Below are 17,778 nucleotides of genomic sequence, written 5' to 3'. Positions count from 1 at the left end.
CTAGGGTGGTAGTGTAGACATACCCAAGGAAATTAACCAGAGGAACAACTTTTCTAGAGTCATGATAGATTCTCCATCACATTGAAGTCTTGTCTTTCTAAAATATATGCTCTATTTCAGGGGTGGGCAATAAGCTGGATGCACCGGCACTTTATTTACCTATGCTTCCACCATTATGGATACTTGAAGCTTCCATTGGCTTCCGATTGCTGTTCCCAGCCAAAAAGGAGCTTTGGGAAACAGTGTCCCTGTTTGTGCCTCTTCCCACAGTGCCCATTGACCAGAAGCGGCAATCTGTGGAGAATGGGAACTTCAAGCAGCTGTACCTGAAGAAACCAACAGAACACCACTGGCCATCACCTATAGTCCCCAGCTAAAACCTCTCCAACGCATCATTAGTGATCTTCAGCCCATCCTGGACAATGATCCCTCGCTCTCACAGGCCTTGGGAGGTAGGCCGGTCCTTGCCCACAGACAACCCGCCAACCTGAAGCATATTCTCACCAGCAACTACACACCACACCATAATAACTCGAACTCAGGAACCAATCCTTGCAACAAACCTCGGTGCCAACTCTGCCCACATATATACACCAGCAACACCATCACAGGACCTAACCAGATCAGCCATACTGTCACTGGTACATTCTCCTGCACATCCACCAACGTAATATATGCCATCATGTGCCAACAATGCCCCACTGCTATATACATTGGCCAAACAGGACAGTCCCTACGTAAAAGAATCAATGGACACAAATCTGATATTAGGAATGGCAACATACAAAAACCTGTAGGGGAACACTTCAATCTTCCTGGACACACAATTGCAGATCTAAAAGTAGCCATCCTGCAGCAAAAAAACTTCAGGACCAGACTTCAAAGAGAAACTGCTGAGCTACAGTTCATCTTTAAGTTTGACACAATCAACTCTGGATTAAACAAAGACTGTGAATGGCTTGCTAACTACAAAAGCAGCTTCTATTCTCTTGGAATTCACACCTCCAGATCAGCTGCTAGAAGTGGGCCTCATCCTCCTTGATTGGATCCACCTGGTCATCTCCAGCCTGATCCTGGCCTGCATATTTATTCCTGCCTCTGGAAATTTCCACTACATGCATCTGACGAAGTGGGTCTTTGCCCACGAAAGCTTATGCTCCTACACTTCAGTTAGTCTATAAGGTGCCACAGGACTCCTCGTCGCTTTTGCAGATTCAGACTAACACGGCTACCCCTCTGATACTTGTACCTGAAGAGGTGCAGGTAAATAATGTGCCGGCAGCAACTGCATCCAGTCCATAGTCTAGTTATCACCCACTGCTGTTCTAACTCAACCAGAAAAGTGATTGATGCAGGAATTATTGTATGAATGCTACGAGCTATGTTATGCAGGAGATCAGATTAAAAGAGCACAGTGGTCCCTTTCTGAATTTAAATCTAACACCACGAATAAGCTTACTAAGCATCCACAAAGCTCAGGTTGCAAACTACAAAAGTATTACCTACAGCATGGTAGAAAAGGTTCATTTCCTTCTCTCAGCTGTGAGAGAAGGCTGTGTCTGGCACATCTGTCAGCTCAGTCCATTGGGTATATGAAGTACCAGCCATTTGATTTTTAAAAACATACCATTGCTTGCCTTCTCAGTTTGTTAAACTATTTCTTCCATTCCCCATGAGTATTTAAAATTTCCTTTGTCAACCACTCCTCTCAAGTTTTAACTCACATCCCCCTTTGGCCAAGTGCTAGTGATCTCAGTCTAGGTGCAAACTCAGCAGAATCGCAAGAACTCTTTTTGTTCTGTCAGAGAAGTGTTCTCAGAACTTGTCCCAAGATAATAGTAAATAGTTTCAAATGCTTTTCAGTATAACAGGACCGATTTTATTCAAGTTAGGAAACATAGATAATTAAATGTAACCAGAGTTAAGCAAAATATATCCTACGTATTCTAGAACTCTAACAAACTTTGCTTGATTAGATACTTCCATTTGCATTGTCTGATATAAAGAAAAAAATGCACTCAGTGTATCTTCCAGTTTACAGTAATACCTTGTGTAAGTAAAGCCCTTTTGATATTTAGGGAAGCCAAGGCCCATTTATCATTTAGACATGATCAATTATATTTATTTTTATTATAATATATTAGAATACACCTATGCTGTGTTTTCTTCCATACAGTTTGCCATTGTATCTGTATTTACTGAGGTTCACATTACTGGACAGGTTTTCAACTTCCCTCCAGCTAACTTGCAGTAGTTCAAAAAACCAAAAACAAAAGAACCTTTTTGAACATGCATGGCAGTTTGGTAGATATACTGTTTGCATACCACTTTAGGTAACAGCCAACAAAATCATCCACATGACTAGGCCATTGTGGTCATCTTTCCGTCAATTGCTCTTTCCCTCGGGAAATGCATTGGTTCCTTTTCCCAAAAGACAACTTACCATATTTCGTCTAAATACAGATTTAGCAACACATTTCATATGCTCTAAAACAGGCTACTCAACACGCGGGTCCCGTGTGGCCCACGGCCTATTTGTTTGTGGCCCGCAGTGCGGTTTGGGTTTACGCGGGGCTCAACACATGGCCTCCACAGGGAACACGCTCCACAACAGTGAGGCATCTCCCAGCAAGGGTGAGCACTGAAAGACGCAAGCGGACAGGCTGTCTGGAACAGATGGGTACAGGGTGTCAGCATTTCTACCCTGAGGGAGGAGGTCCTGGGAGTGCCAGGGCATTGTGGGAAGTGCTGGCTGCTTAGCCTTGTGGGCAGAGTCTGAGAGCTGCTGACTGGCTTACACTGGCTATATTTGGGTCTGCCACTGCAGCTTAATCTTTGTATTCAGGCCAGTCGGTGTGAAAAATGCTATTTGCATATATATATTTGCATGTATATGCAACCACACTTAAGTTGCAGCTCTCGGCATGTGCTGTGAGTATCATTGTAGCTCCTGGGGCTTCCAAAGTTGAGTAGTCCTGCTCTGGAATTAAGAGTACTAATATATATATAGCAAAAACCATGGTAATACTGAGTTATGGTTGCTTAATGGTATGGCATACCCTTGCAGAATTCTGAGTTGAGCAAAACTCAATGCTCTGAAAACTAGGAAATTCATAGTTGAGGGTGCCCACACAAACTTAACTCTGGCCTCTTTCAGCAGTACTTCAACATGTCCCGTTGACACACATCTATCCTGCCAACCTCACAGTTCATTAAATGTATAAGGTCTTTGCCTCCTTTTAGAATCCATTCATACTCATAGAATCATAGAATACTACAACTGGAAGGGACCTCCAGAGATCATCAAGTCCAGATCCCTGCCCTCATGAAAGGACCAACTGCCATATAGATCATCCCTGCTAGATGTTTATCTAATCTGCTTGTAAATATCTCCTGTGATGAAGATTCTACAACCTTCCTAGGCAATTTATTCTGGTATTTCACCACCCTGACAGATAGAAAATGTTTCCTAATGTCCAACTGAAACCTCCCCTGCTGCAGTTTAAGCCCATTGCTTCTTGTCCTATCCTTAGAGGCCAAGGAGAACAATTTCCCTCCTCCCTGTGATGCCCTTTTAGATACTCACCTACAGGATTTCCTCTAAATCTACTAAAGAACAAAAATAGAAGAGTTGTCCCCTTCACTTTCCCTTTGCTAAATTAATTGGATTGAGCTTACAGAGTCTACAACTACAAGGTACAGTTTCTAACCTTTAACCATTCTCATGGCTCTTCTCTGAACCCTCTCCATCCAGTTTATCAACATTCTTCTTGAATTATGGACACCAGAACTACCCACAGTATTCCAGCAGTCATCACACCCACATGAAATTCCTTGGTGTATTTATCCAAAGATTGTACTAGCCACTTTGGACACAGCTTTGGACTTGCAACTTATGTTCAGCTGATTATCTGCCATGAATAAACAACTTTTTTTCCCAGTTACTGCTTATTGGACTGAATCTCCCATACTGCAAATATGGCCTATATCTTTGTTCTTAGATGTTCCTAGATTTACATTTAACCATATTAAAATGCATATTGTTTGCTTGTCTCTAACTTACCAAATGATTTATATTGCTCTTTATCAGTAACCTGTCATCTTTGTTATTTACAGATTGATAGACATTGATGTGTGTCTAGACTACAGGTTGTTTTTTTTTTTTAAGTGGCCTTTTTTTGAAAAAACTTCCTGAGTCTAGACTGCTGCCACTTTCTTTTGAAAGTAAATGGAGAGAATGCGGCAGTTTTTCGACCGCAGAAAACCTCATTTTACGAGGAATAACACCTTTTTTTGAAAGTGCCCTTTCAAAAAAAAAAGGCGCTATTCCGAAAGAGCATCCAGATTTCCTGGGTGCTCTTTTGAAAAAGCGTCTTGCTTTTTCGAAAGTACCGGTTATAGTCTAGACACAGTTTTTCCAAAGAGGCTTTTTCGAAAGTATCTTTTGAAAAAGCCTCTTTCGAAAGAGGCTTGCAGTCTAGATGTAGCCTCAGAGGTGTAGTTTAAAATTATCCTAAATAGGTAGCACATGAAAATATATACAGGCAGTCCCCGGGTTACGTACAAGATAGGGACTGTAGGTTTGTTCTTAAGTTGAATTTGTATGTAAGTCGGAACTGGTACATATTGTAGGGGAAACTCTAGCCAAACATTTCTCCAGAGCTCAGTTTTATTCTCCCACACCTCACTTCCCTCAGTCCTTTATTCTCAAGCTGAGGTGTCTGCTGAGAAAAGCTGCTCTGCGTCTTCCTGGTCTGTTGGGGGGGGGACACTAGCTTCGCGTCTCCCTGGTCGTCTGGGGGGAAGCAGCTAGTGCGGGGTTGCCTCACCCCGTTTGTAAGTAGGGATCTGATGTAAGTTGGATCCATGTAACCCGGGGACTGCCTGTAATTAGACTGGTTCTGCTAAAACATAGGCAGTGTCAAGGTAAGTAGCTGCAACAAAGAGCAACATGGACATAGCCTATATTATCCCCCAATGATATTCATAACTAAATATAATATAAATAAAGAGTGAGGCTGAAGCATCTGTTCCCATGGCCTCCGAATGGTGATGTGCTCTCTATGGCAGTCTTCTAATGAGATTAATTTAGGCTGCTTTGTTTACATCAGGGGCCAAGACAGTCCCGGGTTTGGGAAGGCAGAAAAGTGGATTCCCTACTGCAACCTTTAGCTTAGCTGCAGTTGGGGATCTAGCTCCAAGCAAGAAAGATGTTCGTTTTCATACATCATTCAGTCTTAACTTAAATTTGAAGCCTGATATGCTTGGCAATCATATAATTTATAGGAGAGGTGTTAATTCTTTAGTCTTTGACCAAATGAGTCCTACAGAGCTGAAGTGTTGCATCTTGCGGGTTTGGAGATTTTATTAATAAAAATGTCTCTTGATAAATGTTTAATCTTACTCTTACTACCAATAGCAAGGTGAAAACTTATGCACTTGCAGCAGTGCTGATAATGTGCCTGGTATGCTTTTTACTGTATATTCTCTTCACTAAGTTTCATATCATCAGATAATGTTAATTGGTTTCTGCCAGCTGAAGAGAGAGGCCATTAGGTGTGTGTATGGAGAAAAAGAGAGAGAGAGAGAGACCACAGAAGATTTATGTATCGGGAAGGAGTTAAATGGCCCAGGGAGATGTGCATTCCCCTTGCATGTGAGTGACTGCTGCCAAATAAACCAGTCAGTAGCCCCATAGATAAGCCCAATAGTAAATGCTTAATTATTGTTTTGGAATGTTAAATGATTACCTGGCATGAGACTCACATGAACAGATTTTTAAAAAAATGCTCAAATGTAATTGTAGCTGAGTATGAGAGCGATAAGAAAAGATGTCTGAATAGTTCATTTATAGCTCCATTAAAGCATGTGTGCTATTACATTTCTCATATCACCCACAGCAACAACAGATTAGTGTTGGTCAATTTATGACCTTGTAATATAACCTGTGAAGCCTCTTTGGAAACACTTGAGGATTTTCTTCAACTTGTTTTCATCTCCTAACAAGGACATTAGTTATTAATCCAAACTTGTACAACCATTGCATAACATTCCATGCAACTGAACTTGCCTCTTCAACCTTTGCTGTCTCCGGAACTTCGAGTTTCTTAGAATACCAGATGTTGAATACCAGTTTAAACCTTCCATAAATTTCTAAAGCAATAATATGAAGTATTGCATTTCCACGCCACTTCTGGCTGTACCATGCATGCCCTCCAGGGTAGCACACTATCATTGTCATTCAATAGTTTGAATTATTATTCTGTATTGTTAATGTTCTCATTTAACATGTGGATTGTGACAAGCCTGTCATTTTCCAATAATGTAGTACTGTCACACAACAAGGTGATTTTTCTTGAGAGTGCATTGTTTTCACAGCTTCCTAGGAGTCCTCTTTCACATGCTCTGACTTCCCTTTTTGAAGAAATCCATCTGCAGTGACCTTGCAGACCTAACTTTCACATTCAACTTGAAAGGGCTTAAACCTGGGGAGGAAGTGTAACTAGGAGTAATGGGAAGTGATTAAGAAAAGAGAAACAGGTTGAATATTAGGTTATGTCTCCATTGGGTAGTTTGGTGACAAAAGTGCTGTTGACATGCAAAAGTCACCAACAACCAGTTTTTCTGCCTCCTATTGTTGACATTTCATGGCCACATGGCTACTTCCCTGTTGACATAGCAAAGCAATGTGGGTAGGCATCTCACAGTGCAGTGTTGTGGGAAGGCAGAGCTGATGTCTGCTTCTTGGGATTGTGAACTCTCTCTCCCTGCTAAGGAACGTCAAAGCAGCACAGCAGTCTCTTCAGCCCTCCCCCTGCAGAAACAGAACAGAATCACTCCAATTCTTTGTTCTTTGTTTGTTCTCCAAATGGAGCAGCTTGCTCAGCTGTCAGATCATTCCCAGAGCTTTGAAAGAGCAGAGGGTGCATGCCTTCAGAGCAACAGAGATCACAAAACACTTAGCAGAGCCATCAGGAAAGGCATTATGGGATACTGGCGAACGCCAGTTCTCTAGATAAAACAGACAGCAGAGTCTACATTGACTCCTTGTTGACAAGAAAGGGAAGAAAAAAGACACAAGTCTCTCATAGGAGTGGAATTTTGGGGGTGTTTTTACCAACAAAAGAAACATTGCAGTGTACACGTTCTCACTATTTTGCTACCAAAAGAGAGTTTGGGGTGATGAAATGTACCAGTGCAGACAAGCCCCAGCAGAACACTTCCCAGTACACATTTCAACTGACAGGAGGTGGAGAAAATTGTCTAATAGATCTTTTCCACCTTGAAATATCGGAATGTCACCTTACAATTGCTTTTCTAAAGTTCCGGCAGAAACCTTTCTTGCTGTGCACAGAGCAAATGCTGAGCTTTCATCCCACCCACCCTCTATTTTTTTTAGAAAAGTATTTGGAAATGGTGTTGACTCCAAGCATCTATGGAGTTTGTGCTCTTCTGCCTGGTCTCCTAGAAGACCTTTTAAAATATCTGTTCAGGGAGGCATGTGGGAAACTGCCTAAACAATAGGATTTTATAAAACTGTCTACTTCTAGAATGGACACAATCTTGAAGGTTCTTAGCATACCAAATCCCAGTGAGATTGGCATTTACATTTAAAAAACAGTGGAATGTTTTTTTCTGAGTCAAAGACTGTTTCAAACTCTGAATATACCTACTAGGTATGATCTGGGCTGGTCCCATGAGTGCTCATTCCATCCACCACTCAGACCCCAAAGCCAGGCAGGAAACATTCTAGCCTTGTTTCACTCTTACCTGCCTTTCTGAAGTCATGTGCACAACTGCCCCTAACCCCAATCAATGGAGTACCACTACTGCCACCAAGGACATCACCATGAAGGTGGATTGGGTGCAGTGAGAGATCAGGCTGATCAGATGGACCAAGTAATGTTGGGATGAGTAGCCCCGAAATATGTCCCAAGGGAGTTCAAGTCCTTCCTACATCAGTGCTTGACTTCAGCCATCTTTATCTGGATCTAGCATAGTAAATATAGAAGTGAAGCTGCAGCAGCATGAGTGGCTGGTGGGGCTAGTCACCCCAAGTACTAGCCTAACAGCTCAGATGATATGCACTTGGAGCAGCTACCTTCTCCCATGGCTCCTGTCACTGAAATTGCATGTTTTTCACATGCTAGCTTGAGCACAGCTAAGACAGATATGTCCCCTCCAGCTGAGTCTCATACCCCCATCTCTAAGTGTGAGCTGACCCTGAGGGCTTGAGCAGTGGCTGTTATCCTAATTTTTACATGCAGGGAAATTGAGGGGTAGAAATTCAGAATTAAGCCAAAGTGACTTGTCCAGACTCACATAATCAAATGGACTGTTTCTCGAGTTAGATGCTATTCACTGTCATTAAGAGTAATAGGCCCACAGTGTGACCCAGTGGTGCACCCAGATCTGACTGTAAAGCTGCAACTACTAGACAACTCTGTCACCCCATATTCATGGGTAGAAATGAAAGCTGAAGGATAAAAACATAGAATTACTGAGACAATAAAAGCACATTTTATCAAGCTACAGTAATTGGGGAATATAAAATTACTCTCTAAGAATATGTGAAATGCTATCAGGAGTAAAACATTTACTGTAGAACTCTGAGGGAAACAAGTTTACTTTAATAAATGGTGGGAAATGTCATGTAGTGCTATAGCGTAGGTCTTAATAGGAAACAACCTTATCATAAAGTGGGTGTTGGAGTATGAGATGGCCCACGCCCTTCCTGACAACTCAAAAAGCAGGCTAAATGGTACAGAGAGTGCTAAAAGGCCTTTACGGGTTTAGAAAATGAATTAACAGATTTTTAGATGATCAGTAGTAAGGTTATCATAAATGACCTAAATGTTAACTGCTAGTCAGCTGAAATAACATCTGAGACCTAAACTGGACTGACCTTAAACCAGAAAGTCTGAATCAGAGATACTAATTATAAATGATTTCTTAACAGATTTAATCCAACTATGGAAGCAGCACTGTGGCTCTATTGTCAGAGCATTTATATAATCACTGGAGCATGGTGCCAATTCATTTTCAATTTGGGAAGCTTTCTGGAGCCTAGCTAACAGCTATCAAAAGACATGCTGCATTTTTCTTAAGGTTGAAAAGGCAAAAATCCTTGCGAATAGGAAATTATGAGTAAGTTCTTAGAACTAAGAGTCCAGTGATGAAGAACTTATCTTTGCTACTGATCTTGGGTTTTGCTTACCTCTGGAAATCTTACCTAGGGTTCTGGAAGTTACTTTAAAGTGTTTCGCCATTTTCATTGCCAGTTGTTGTGTTATTACTTTCCGAAGTTGAAATGATTAATGCAGTAAATGTGTTTGTAAAAGTTAAGAGCTAAACTCTCTTGCTCAGATCTGTGGAAAATAGTCAATGAAATTCTTGAGGAAACCAGAACTCTGGCAGAGCAATAAAGAAGGTAAAACAATGACTCTCAAACAGTGATTCTCAAACTAGGGAGGTGCATCCCTGGACTTGGAATTTACATTTGTGAACCATCCCTTAATTTTGTTCCTCTGATGGTGCTTAAATTTGCTACTTAAATGACTAGAAAATGCTGCAAATAGTGAAATACCTGATGTTCCCTATGAATCTCTTTGGCAGTACAATATCTGGTGTTTTATTAAGCCTGTTCTCCCTGCAGACAGATCTAATTGCTTTAAAAATGAGTAAGCACTGAAGATTCAAGTTGAAAAATCAACTGGAGGAAATTAGGCTTACAGTGTTATTAATGGAAAACAGGGAAAATCCTGCAGTGACTTAAATTGCTTATTTTTAAATGATTGAAAGAGATTAATAAAACCTAAGAAGAAGAATGATCCTCCAGTTGTTACAAACTTAAGTCCATTGTAAACCAAAATTTGGATTCTAGGATCATTGTAAAGAAGATTATTTTTAATGATATCAGTGCAGACAAGTACAGTACCACACACATGAAATGAACCATCTCGAGATAGGGATGCAAATGTAGTGTACCAAAATTGCTAATGAAGGGCGGGATTTAAATATCCCGTGCTTAATTAGCATAATCTCGTCTGGCTGCCATTTTGAAATCGCATTATTGCGAAATAAAACAACCTGTGTAGCAGCATTATTTCAAGAGAAAACCCTTCTCTTGAAATAACTGTTACTCCTCATCCAATGAGGTTTAACTGTTCCTTTCTAAAAAGGCCAGTTAAAATACACACACCCCAGCTATCCATTCACCACCTCACACAGAGAACTAGGCAGTAGCTAGATGTCCATTATCCCCCCTGAATGTGGAACACGCACTTGTCAGGGAGGCCTGACTGATACAGACCTATTTAGTCCTCCAATCCTGCTTCCCTGTGGCCTCCCAAAGTGAGATCTCAAATATTCATCAGTCATCATCACAATAAAAAATACCAGAGGAAGAAATAATCCCAGCAGGAACAATTATTTCATTACAATGGTGAAAGTTTCTGGAGAATATTAGCTTTAGGCTGTATTTGTGCTGAACACTCTGGCAGGCTTGAGTCTCTCAGGGTACGTCTACACAGCAGGGCTAAAGTCAAATTAATTACGCAGCTTCAGCTACATCAATTGTGCAGCTTAAGTCAAAATAGCTTAATTTGTCTTTTGGGCCTGTCTACACCAGGAAGTTGAAGGGAGAACACACTTCCCTCGATTTCCCTTACTCCTTGTGAAATGAGGGCTATAGAAGTCGGAGGAAGAAGTCTTCCAGCTCCACATTATTTTGGAATAAAGGCTTATAGTGTAGACGCACATTTTGTTATTTCAGGATTAACGTCAGTTATTCCAAAATAACACTGCATTGTAGACATACCATCATTGGTTAATTATCTATAATTTTGGTAAGAATGGGTGCTGCTACTGATGGCTCTAATCTACTCTGGCTCCTATAGTCCATTGTAAATGGCTCATGACTACTGGAAATACAAGCTCCCTTAAGCAAAATGGTTGGAGTAATTCAATTTAATGAGAGAAACTGCATAACATGAATACACAGTTCCAAACTCCAGAGTACTGTGGAATATCTGTAATTACTGGGTCCTTGGCAGCTGATGACCAAGTGACAGTGTTTGTGTTCATTAGCTTCAGAGCTCCCTGCTGCTTTCTTCACACCAGCTGTGAATGAAAAACACATTAGCCTCCACCCTGGAAAAAAAAAGTTAAAACCCAGTAAACAAGTCAGTCAAGATAAATAAATGCTAATGGCTACATTGACCCTGGTTAATTCCATACTGGACAAATAGATACAAAAAAGAGGCCAACAGCAGGACACTAAAATAAGTGACAAAGTTTTCAGTCAGGAATGGAAATTTCTGGAGGCTGTCTGTTTTATTCTTGGCAGAGTTTATATTGTCTGCTTTTGCCTTTCTATTTTCGTTTCTATTTTCCTTTGTGATTGCTGAAAAAAAATCTTGAACAGAAGACGTATGCAGTAGCACCATCTACTGGTCAAATCTAGTACTGTGTCAACAGAGGAAAATTCAAGTTGTTCTTTAAACTTGTATAACCATCTAGACAATTTCATGCAGTAAAGTCGTTGAGCCTGATTCTTGAATCCACTTATGGCCCTGTTACAGGGTGTGGCTCCTCTCCTGCCAAAACTGCATAGACTTTCACAGTGGTGCTTTCACCATGTCCTTGCAATCCCTTGTTCAGGAGCCTATTTACAATGGCAGCCAAACATTTGGCCCTTGCACCTGGCATGAGGGGAACAGTGGCCCCCCTATTCTGTGCCTCTGTGTACCAGACTCAGCTAGCCCTGCCCATACCCTTCTGCCCCCCTCACTTTCATCCTGTCTCTTTATAAGAGAGAGAGCCTGCTGGCTAGCCTGCTTGAGTAATTGACCCTGTCAGCTTTCTCAAGGAGCTACAGCTAAGTAATCAGCATGCAGGCTATCCTGTTGCACCATGCACTCTGTCACAGGCACCTTGGTATATGTCTGGTGCTGCAGAGGGGCCCATACTAGCTATCTAAGCTGACAGCTGAGGAGCCTCATGTGTGTACAGCCATTTGCTTCCTCAGCATCACTTCCACAGTGCTGTCTGCTGGGAGTGCATAGCTATCCCTCCTTGCTGGAATGGCTTCTTAGAGCCATTGGTATGTGGATTCACCAGGATCCAGGCTCACCTACCTGGCTGTGCTCCCTCATGGACATGGGGACTTGCCCTACTCTGCCCAGTGCTCCAGTCAGGCCTTGGGAGTGGAGTCGCGGGCTAGGCCTGCTCTGCTTGCCCAGCATTTGTGCCAGGGAGCAGAGTTGGGGGCTTGTTAGCCCCTGAGCCCGCTTCCCAGCAGGAGCACAAGGTGGGTAGGGTCAGCAGGGTCAACTCCTGATCCTGCTTTGCAGCAGGAGCACCGTGGCAGACGGGCAGAGCACGGCAAGTCCTACCCAGCCCCACTCTGGTAGCACCAGGCCAGGGGAAACAGGGCAAGTCCTGGCACCCCAACCTTGCACCCCACTTGGAGTAGCGGGCTAAGTGATCAGAGCCTTAATAAAAAGTATGTTTGGGGGTTTTTTTAAAGGGGAGAGGGGTTTCATGGACAGCACATTGTCTATTTGTTTCCACCAAGAACTGTTTAATAAAGAAAAATGTATCTATTTTAAAAGAATGAAACAATAATTTGTATATTTATTTAATTAATATAAATGTTCTAAGAAAAACTGAAATCTTCAAGAGAGATCCAGCTCCCACACAGCTTCAGGGGACAAAACATCTGCTTCAGCTCTTATCACAGCATTCTTCAGAAATTTTAAAGGAAAAGTACTGTGGTTATAAAAGTCCCAGGATTCAGACAGGATTCCAGATTATGATGAGAGTGTGTCTACTATTAATAAAGTTGTTAGATCCCTGTTACAAGCCAGAGTAACAGATCTCAACCTAGAACTCCAGAATATTAATCATAATACAGAATAGGTGCTCTAAATAAAAATGAAAAACAGAATATAAACATTCTGAGTAAACATCATAAACAATAGTGGGTTGAATATTCATGTTAAAAACTGCTGAAGTAGAATCCTTTAACAAAATAGCAGCCTAGAATCTACAAAAAATATATTCATAACAGACTTTCAAACACTAAGTGGCATTGGCATGATTTCAAGTTTGTAAACAGCTCCACATTTCATTACGTTTACATTATAACTTCAAAGACATCTATGCATAAAGCTGTAATCCATCAGTTTCAATCATGAATGGTTTAAAAATAAATACATAAATATACTGAGATGATTCAAAATGAGCACAGGGAATTCATCCTAATCATACTAGATAAAAAGAATCAGGTAAACAGAACCAAGCTATTAAATTGTCAAAAGATAAACAGACCTAAAAAAACCCACTCATCACCTGATATGACTGAACATCTCAGAATATTAGCTTAGTCCTATAAACACACTGAGGTCACAAAATCAGAAGCTTAAAAGAAAGTGGCAAAACTGTTGAAAAAAATTAACTACCACTTCTGATTCTAAAATTTGGAGAGCTGAATTTTCAATTTTAAAATGTGGGTATTTTAGAACGTGATCCAACTCTCATTAAAATAAATGGAAGTACTTTTGACTTAATGTGATCAAGTCCTTAAGTAGGGTATCTATATCCTGCAGCTGTATGCCTAGCCCAGGTAGGGATGTAAATGCTTGTTTGATATACCAAAGACCAAATAAGAGCATACAGTTGTGGAATTCGGACATCCTATTAAAGTTCCCATGTTTGTCAACTACGTAACCATAGAGGTGTATTGGAAACATTTTAAACAAGAAGCTCTATTTTGAAAACTGTGTGCCCTTCATTTCTATACTAAGGACTCTCTATTTCCTCCTGCAGAAGTTGCTGACATCACCAGCACTGAATACAAAGCATGTTCCTTCATTCTGCATATTAGAAATGCAGTCAGCTTTTATTTGCGAAACACAACCATAGTGAGGTCCTAGCAATTGCAAAAAGAAGAGGATAGTTCAATGGTTTGAGAACTGGCCTACTAAGCCCAGAGTTAACAAAAAATGTAGATGGTATCATGAGCTTTCATGGGCACAGTCCACTGGGCTGTGACCACGAAAGCTCATAATACCATCTACCTGTTTTGTTAGTCTATGAAGTGCTACCAGACCATTTGTTGTGTTTTTTTTTTGTAATAGACTAACTCAGCTACCCCCTGAAGCTTCTAAACCCAGGGTTGTGAGTTCAATCCTTGAGCGAGCCATTTAGGGATCTGGGGCAAATCTGTTAGGGATGGTATTGGTCCAGTCGTGACGGCAGAGGACTGGACTCAATGACCTCTCCAGGTCCCTTCCAGTTCTATGAGATAGGTATATCTCCATATATAAGAAACATTTTGAAAATGTTATTTAATGAATTATAGCATTTGAGTCTACATGTGTATTTTTTAAGAACACCCAAATGGTATGGAGCTACCCAGAAGAATATACATCTGAATTATTAATGCTTTTAGTAAGTACTGTATAGTAGGAACATGATTCAGAAGTAGAGATGAGAATGAGCTAGAAAGTTTGCCCTCAGATCCTGATCTAGACTTCCCCAAACACAGGGTATGCAGTTCTGGGGTTTTGCTTCAAATCCATCTCTATTCAGACTCAAACATTCTATGAACAGAGTCAATGCAGAGAGCTGCATGAAGAGAGGGAGGGTAATTGAAATAACTTTTTCCACTCAAAAGAGCACACTCGCAACTCAAAGAGCTTGTAGGACAGTTATGAATAAATCTAAAATTGGTTATTGATGGATGAAATCCTGGCACCACCAATGTCAATAGGAGTTTTGCAATTGACTTCAGTGGAGTCAGAATTTATACCTTTGTGTTTGGTTAACCAACATCCAAATTAATGTAGAAAGAGAAAAGGGGGGAGGGCACTTTATCATTGTCCTAATTTTATTTTTTAGTTAGCCTGAAAAAGAACCAGTGTTTTCAAAATATTTGTTTTCATTATTTAGTATTCTGCACCAAAGATAATTGTTTCTTTCTTTCTCAAGTAGGAAATGTTAAGAAAGAGGTAGAATGTTTTCCAAGAATGCTTTTTTTTATTTCACCCTTCACATGAACTCTTTGGTAACCTTTTTGTATAAGAAAAAAACAAAGCTATCCTTTCTGATGACCTGCTGAAAAATCCTTAGGAATTTTCTCTTTGCAAAAAGCAGAAGAACATTCATTACCTGACAACAAGTGGTAACCTGTATTCTTGAAAAATTTATCCTTAAGGGAGAAATTATACTGAAATAGGAGATTATTAAGTCTCAAAATACATCAATGGATAAGTGTGTTTAATGGCTGATCAAAAATAATTTTCCTACTGTTTTCCCGCTGCAGGAAGATACTCTCAACAATGACCTATCTGCTAACAACAACAATGTAAACTCCTAAAAGATTCAGATGCAGGTCAAAATAAATTGTTACTGGCTGGGACTCATCTATAGCACTGTTGGGTATTCTGAAAACACAGAATATTCTTTAAGAACTGGCTAATATGTTCGTGTTTAAAACATTAAAGGCAGAAATAACCTAACTCTAAAATAATTGACATTCACTGTCTTTCCTATACTTTTCATTCTAAGGAAGAAATTGTCAGCAAATTCTTTGATCATTTTTAAAAGAGTGGAATTACTACTGCAAAAGATTAACTAATTTTTCCCATGCCAAATCCCCCCACTTGCTTTTCAGGGTTAAAATAGGCTCCATATCCTTATACCGATACGTAAGGGCCAAAAAGTGCAGAACATTTTCCATAGCCTGCATGGGCCTCTTAGGTTATTGCTGGTTAAAGCAAGACTTCAGACATCCTCCTTAGTTAGTAAATCTGAGATATTGTTTATACTGCACTATGACCAACTCCAAGCCTTCAAAAATCAAGCCTCAAAGAATCATAAGATTAGCTAAAAATAATTTTCTTTAAAAAATGATAAATTTGGTCCTCATGTTACTTGCTTTCTGAGTTGTCACATTATCAAGCTTTTCTCCAGAACTAAGAGAGCTAAAATTTCACTTTTTTTTAAGAAAACTGAGAGTCTCATCTAAACACATGACTCAAGCAACTGGGGCTCTTGGAGAAACATCAAATGCCACAAAACACACAATAAAATTGCAAGAATAGTCTGTTTCCATTACAAATCTCACCTTATTTTTATTGGTCTGGTTTTCAACAAAACATGTTTAAATGTGGAGGAGAAAATGTTTCAGCTCATCCGGAAGCAGAAGTCCAGTTATTTTGTCACGTTGTTTGTGTCCGAAGCACTTCCTAATGTATAGGCGGCACAGTTGCATCAAGGACAGGGGCCCTGGAGAAAGACACCACAAGACAAGTTTATAAAATATGATTTTATTGACCCAAGATCAGCTGGCACAGAACTTAAACTGTAACTATGGAACAAGGCCAACTTTTGTGTAGTTCAGTCTACACCAGCTTTACTTAAGGGCATCATTCCCAAGTTCTCAGCTCCTGCTGGCTCCTAAAAGCTCAACACACTGGAAATTCTTTACTGAATCATTTTAGTTATAAGGTGTTTGGAGTAGTTAGCTCTTTAAGGTAGATCAGAAGTGGAGCTAGCCCTATGGGTGCCCTAAGCAAGAATAATATGTGGGGTCCCCATAGCACATACTCTGTTTGTGTTTTAAACACTGACAAATGAGAAAGTGCCTCTCACTTACCCCGGTAGAAGCAATATACCCCCATGTTGCACAGGTGTAAATGACCATATAAGATGCAAGCCCACAAGGTAAATGTACTGTCTTGGAACCACAGTCATTCTTAATCCTTTTACAGGTATGATTAATAGCTGTATTATTTTCCTACAAGTTATAAGATAAATGTTAAATACTTTATGTTGCTTGAAAATATGAGATGATTAATGTTTCCTTCAAAATCCTTTCCCTTGAGTGAGATTCAGGTTTGCAGCCCACTGATTTTTGCACACGTATTCCTAACAGTATAACAGTGATAAACACATAGCAAGAGATGCAATATATAATCCCTTGTTTAAAGCTTCAAGATTATTTAGTCTCATGCTGATAATGCAAGCCCTAGTGAAAGAATCCATGTCTTTTATTTAAATGTAATAGCACAACATGCTGAATGGAGGATGTATCCTTCTTGTTAAGCGGTAGTTACTATCATGTATTTAGAAACAAAACAGTGGGGTCATATAACCTGTCATTTATATGGCTATTGCACCATACACAGCAGTTATAACAACAGAACAGTTATTGACAGAGTAGATAAGGAGCACAAACAAATGGGAGGCACTATTGGGGGGTGGGAGGCAGGATTGGGTTGGGTTGAAGCAGTGTAAGAGGAGATGAGCTTTATGAGACAGTTAAGAAAGTAAGAGGGAATCAGAGAGGCAGAGACAATGATATTAGGTAAAAGCAAGTCCCAGGTCAGATTTTCTAAAAGAAGGCAGTTGTGGTCACTAGAGAAGCTGAGCTGGTAGTCGCTATGGGTAAGAGAGTGGAAGCAACTGATGGAAGCAGCTGGTATTGCTTTTGGCTAACAGCTTTGAAAAGCAGCTGTTTACAGTGTCTCTCTACAGTCCAACTACCACTTTTTCAGCCGCTCTTCACAGCTGGCTGGGTTCCCTTAAAGACTGCTTTGCTGTTCAAGTGGCTGTATCAAGAGCACTGTCAACCCACAGCACTAATGAGACATGAACGTGGTAAATACACCAGCCTTAATTCTCCACTGCTTTGCATCTTATCCCATTTATACCTGCCAAACTGTTCCAAGTCAGCACACTAGTATTTTACACCCATATTACACAAGTTTA

The 17,778-nt window shown here is 40.4% G+C and overlaps 1 protein-coding gene across 11 annotated transcripts in view; it reads right to left on the bottom strand.

Annotated features, from left to right (window-relative positions):
- Positions 1 to 5: 5 nt before the first annotated feature.
- Positions 6 to 17,778, bottom strand: part of ASB9 (ankyrin repeat and SOCS box containing 9) — a 40,478-nt gene continuing 22,705 nt past the window's right edge. For 3 of the 11 annotated variants that reach the window (XR_012898625.1, XM_006122817.4, XM_006122820.4), the window contains 2 exons: positions 16,133 to 16,293; positions 9,375 to 11,121 (listed from right to left, as the gene is read on the bottom strand). Coding sequence is in view for 5 of the 11 variants with exons in the window: in XM_006122817.4 (XP_006122879.2) it covers positions 16,169 to 16,293 (125 nt within the window). In the remaining 6 variants the exon portion in view is untranslated. The other 8 variants (XR_012898629.1, XM_006122818.4, XR_012898631.1 and 5 more) reach the window with 6 other exon arrangements.

Source organism: Pelodiscus sinensis, chromosome 1, assembly GCF_049634645.1.
Source record: "Pelodiscus sinensis isolate JC-2024 chromosome 1, ASM4963464v1, whole genome shotgun sequence".
Lineage (NCBI taxonomy): Eukaryota > Metazoa > Chordata > Testudines > Trionychidae > Pelodiscus > Pelodiscus sinensis.
Note: the sequence above shows the minus strand (reverse complement) of the source record. Positions and strands in the feature narration are given on the sequence as shown.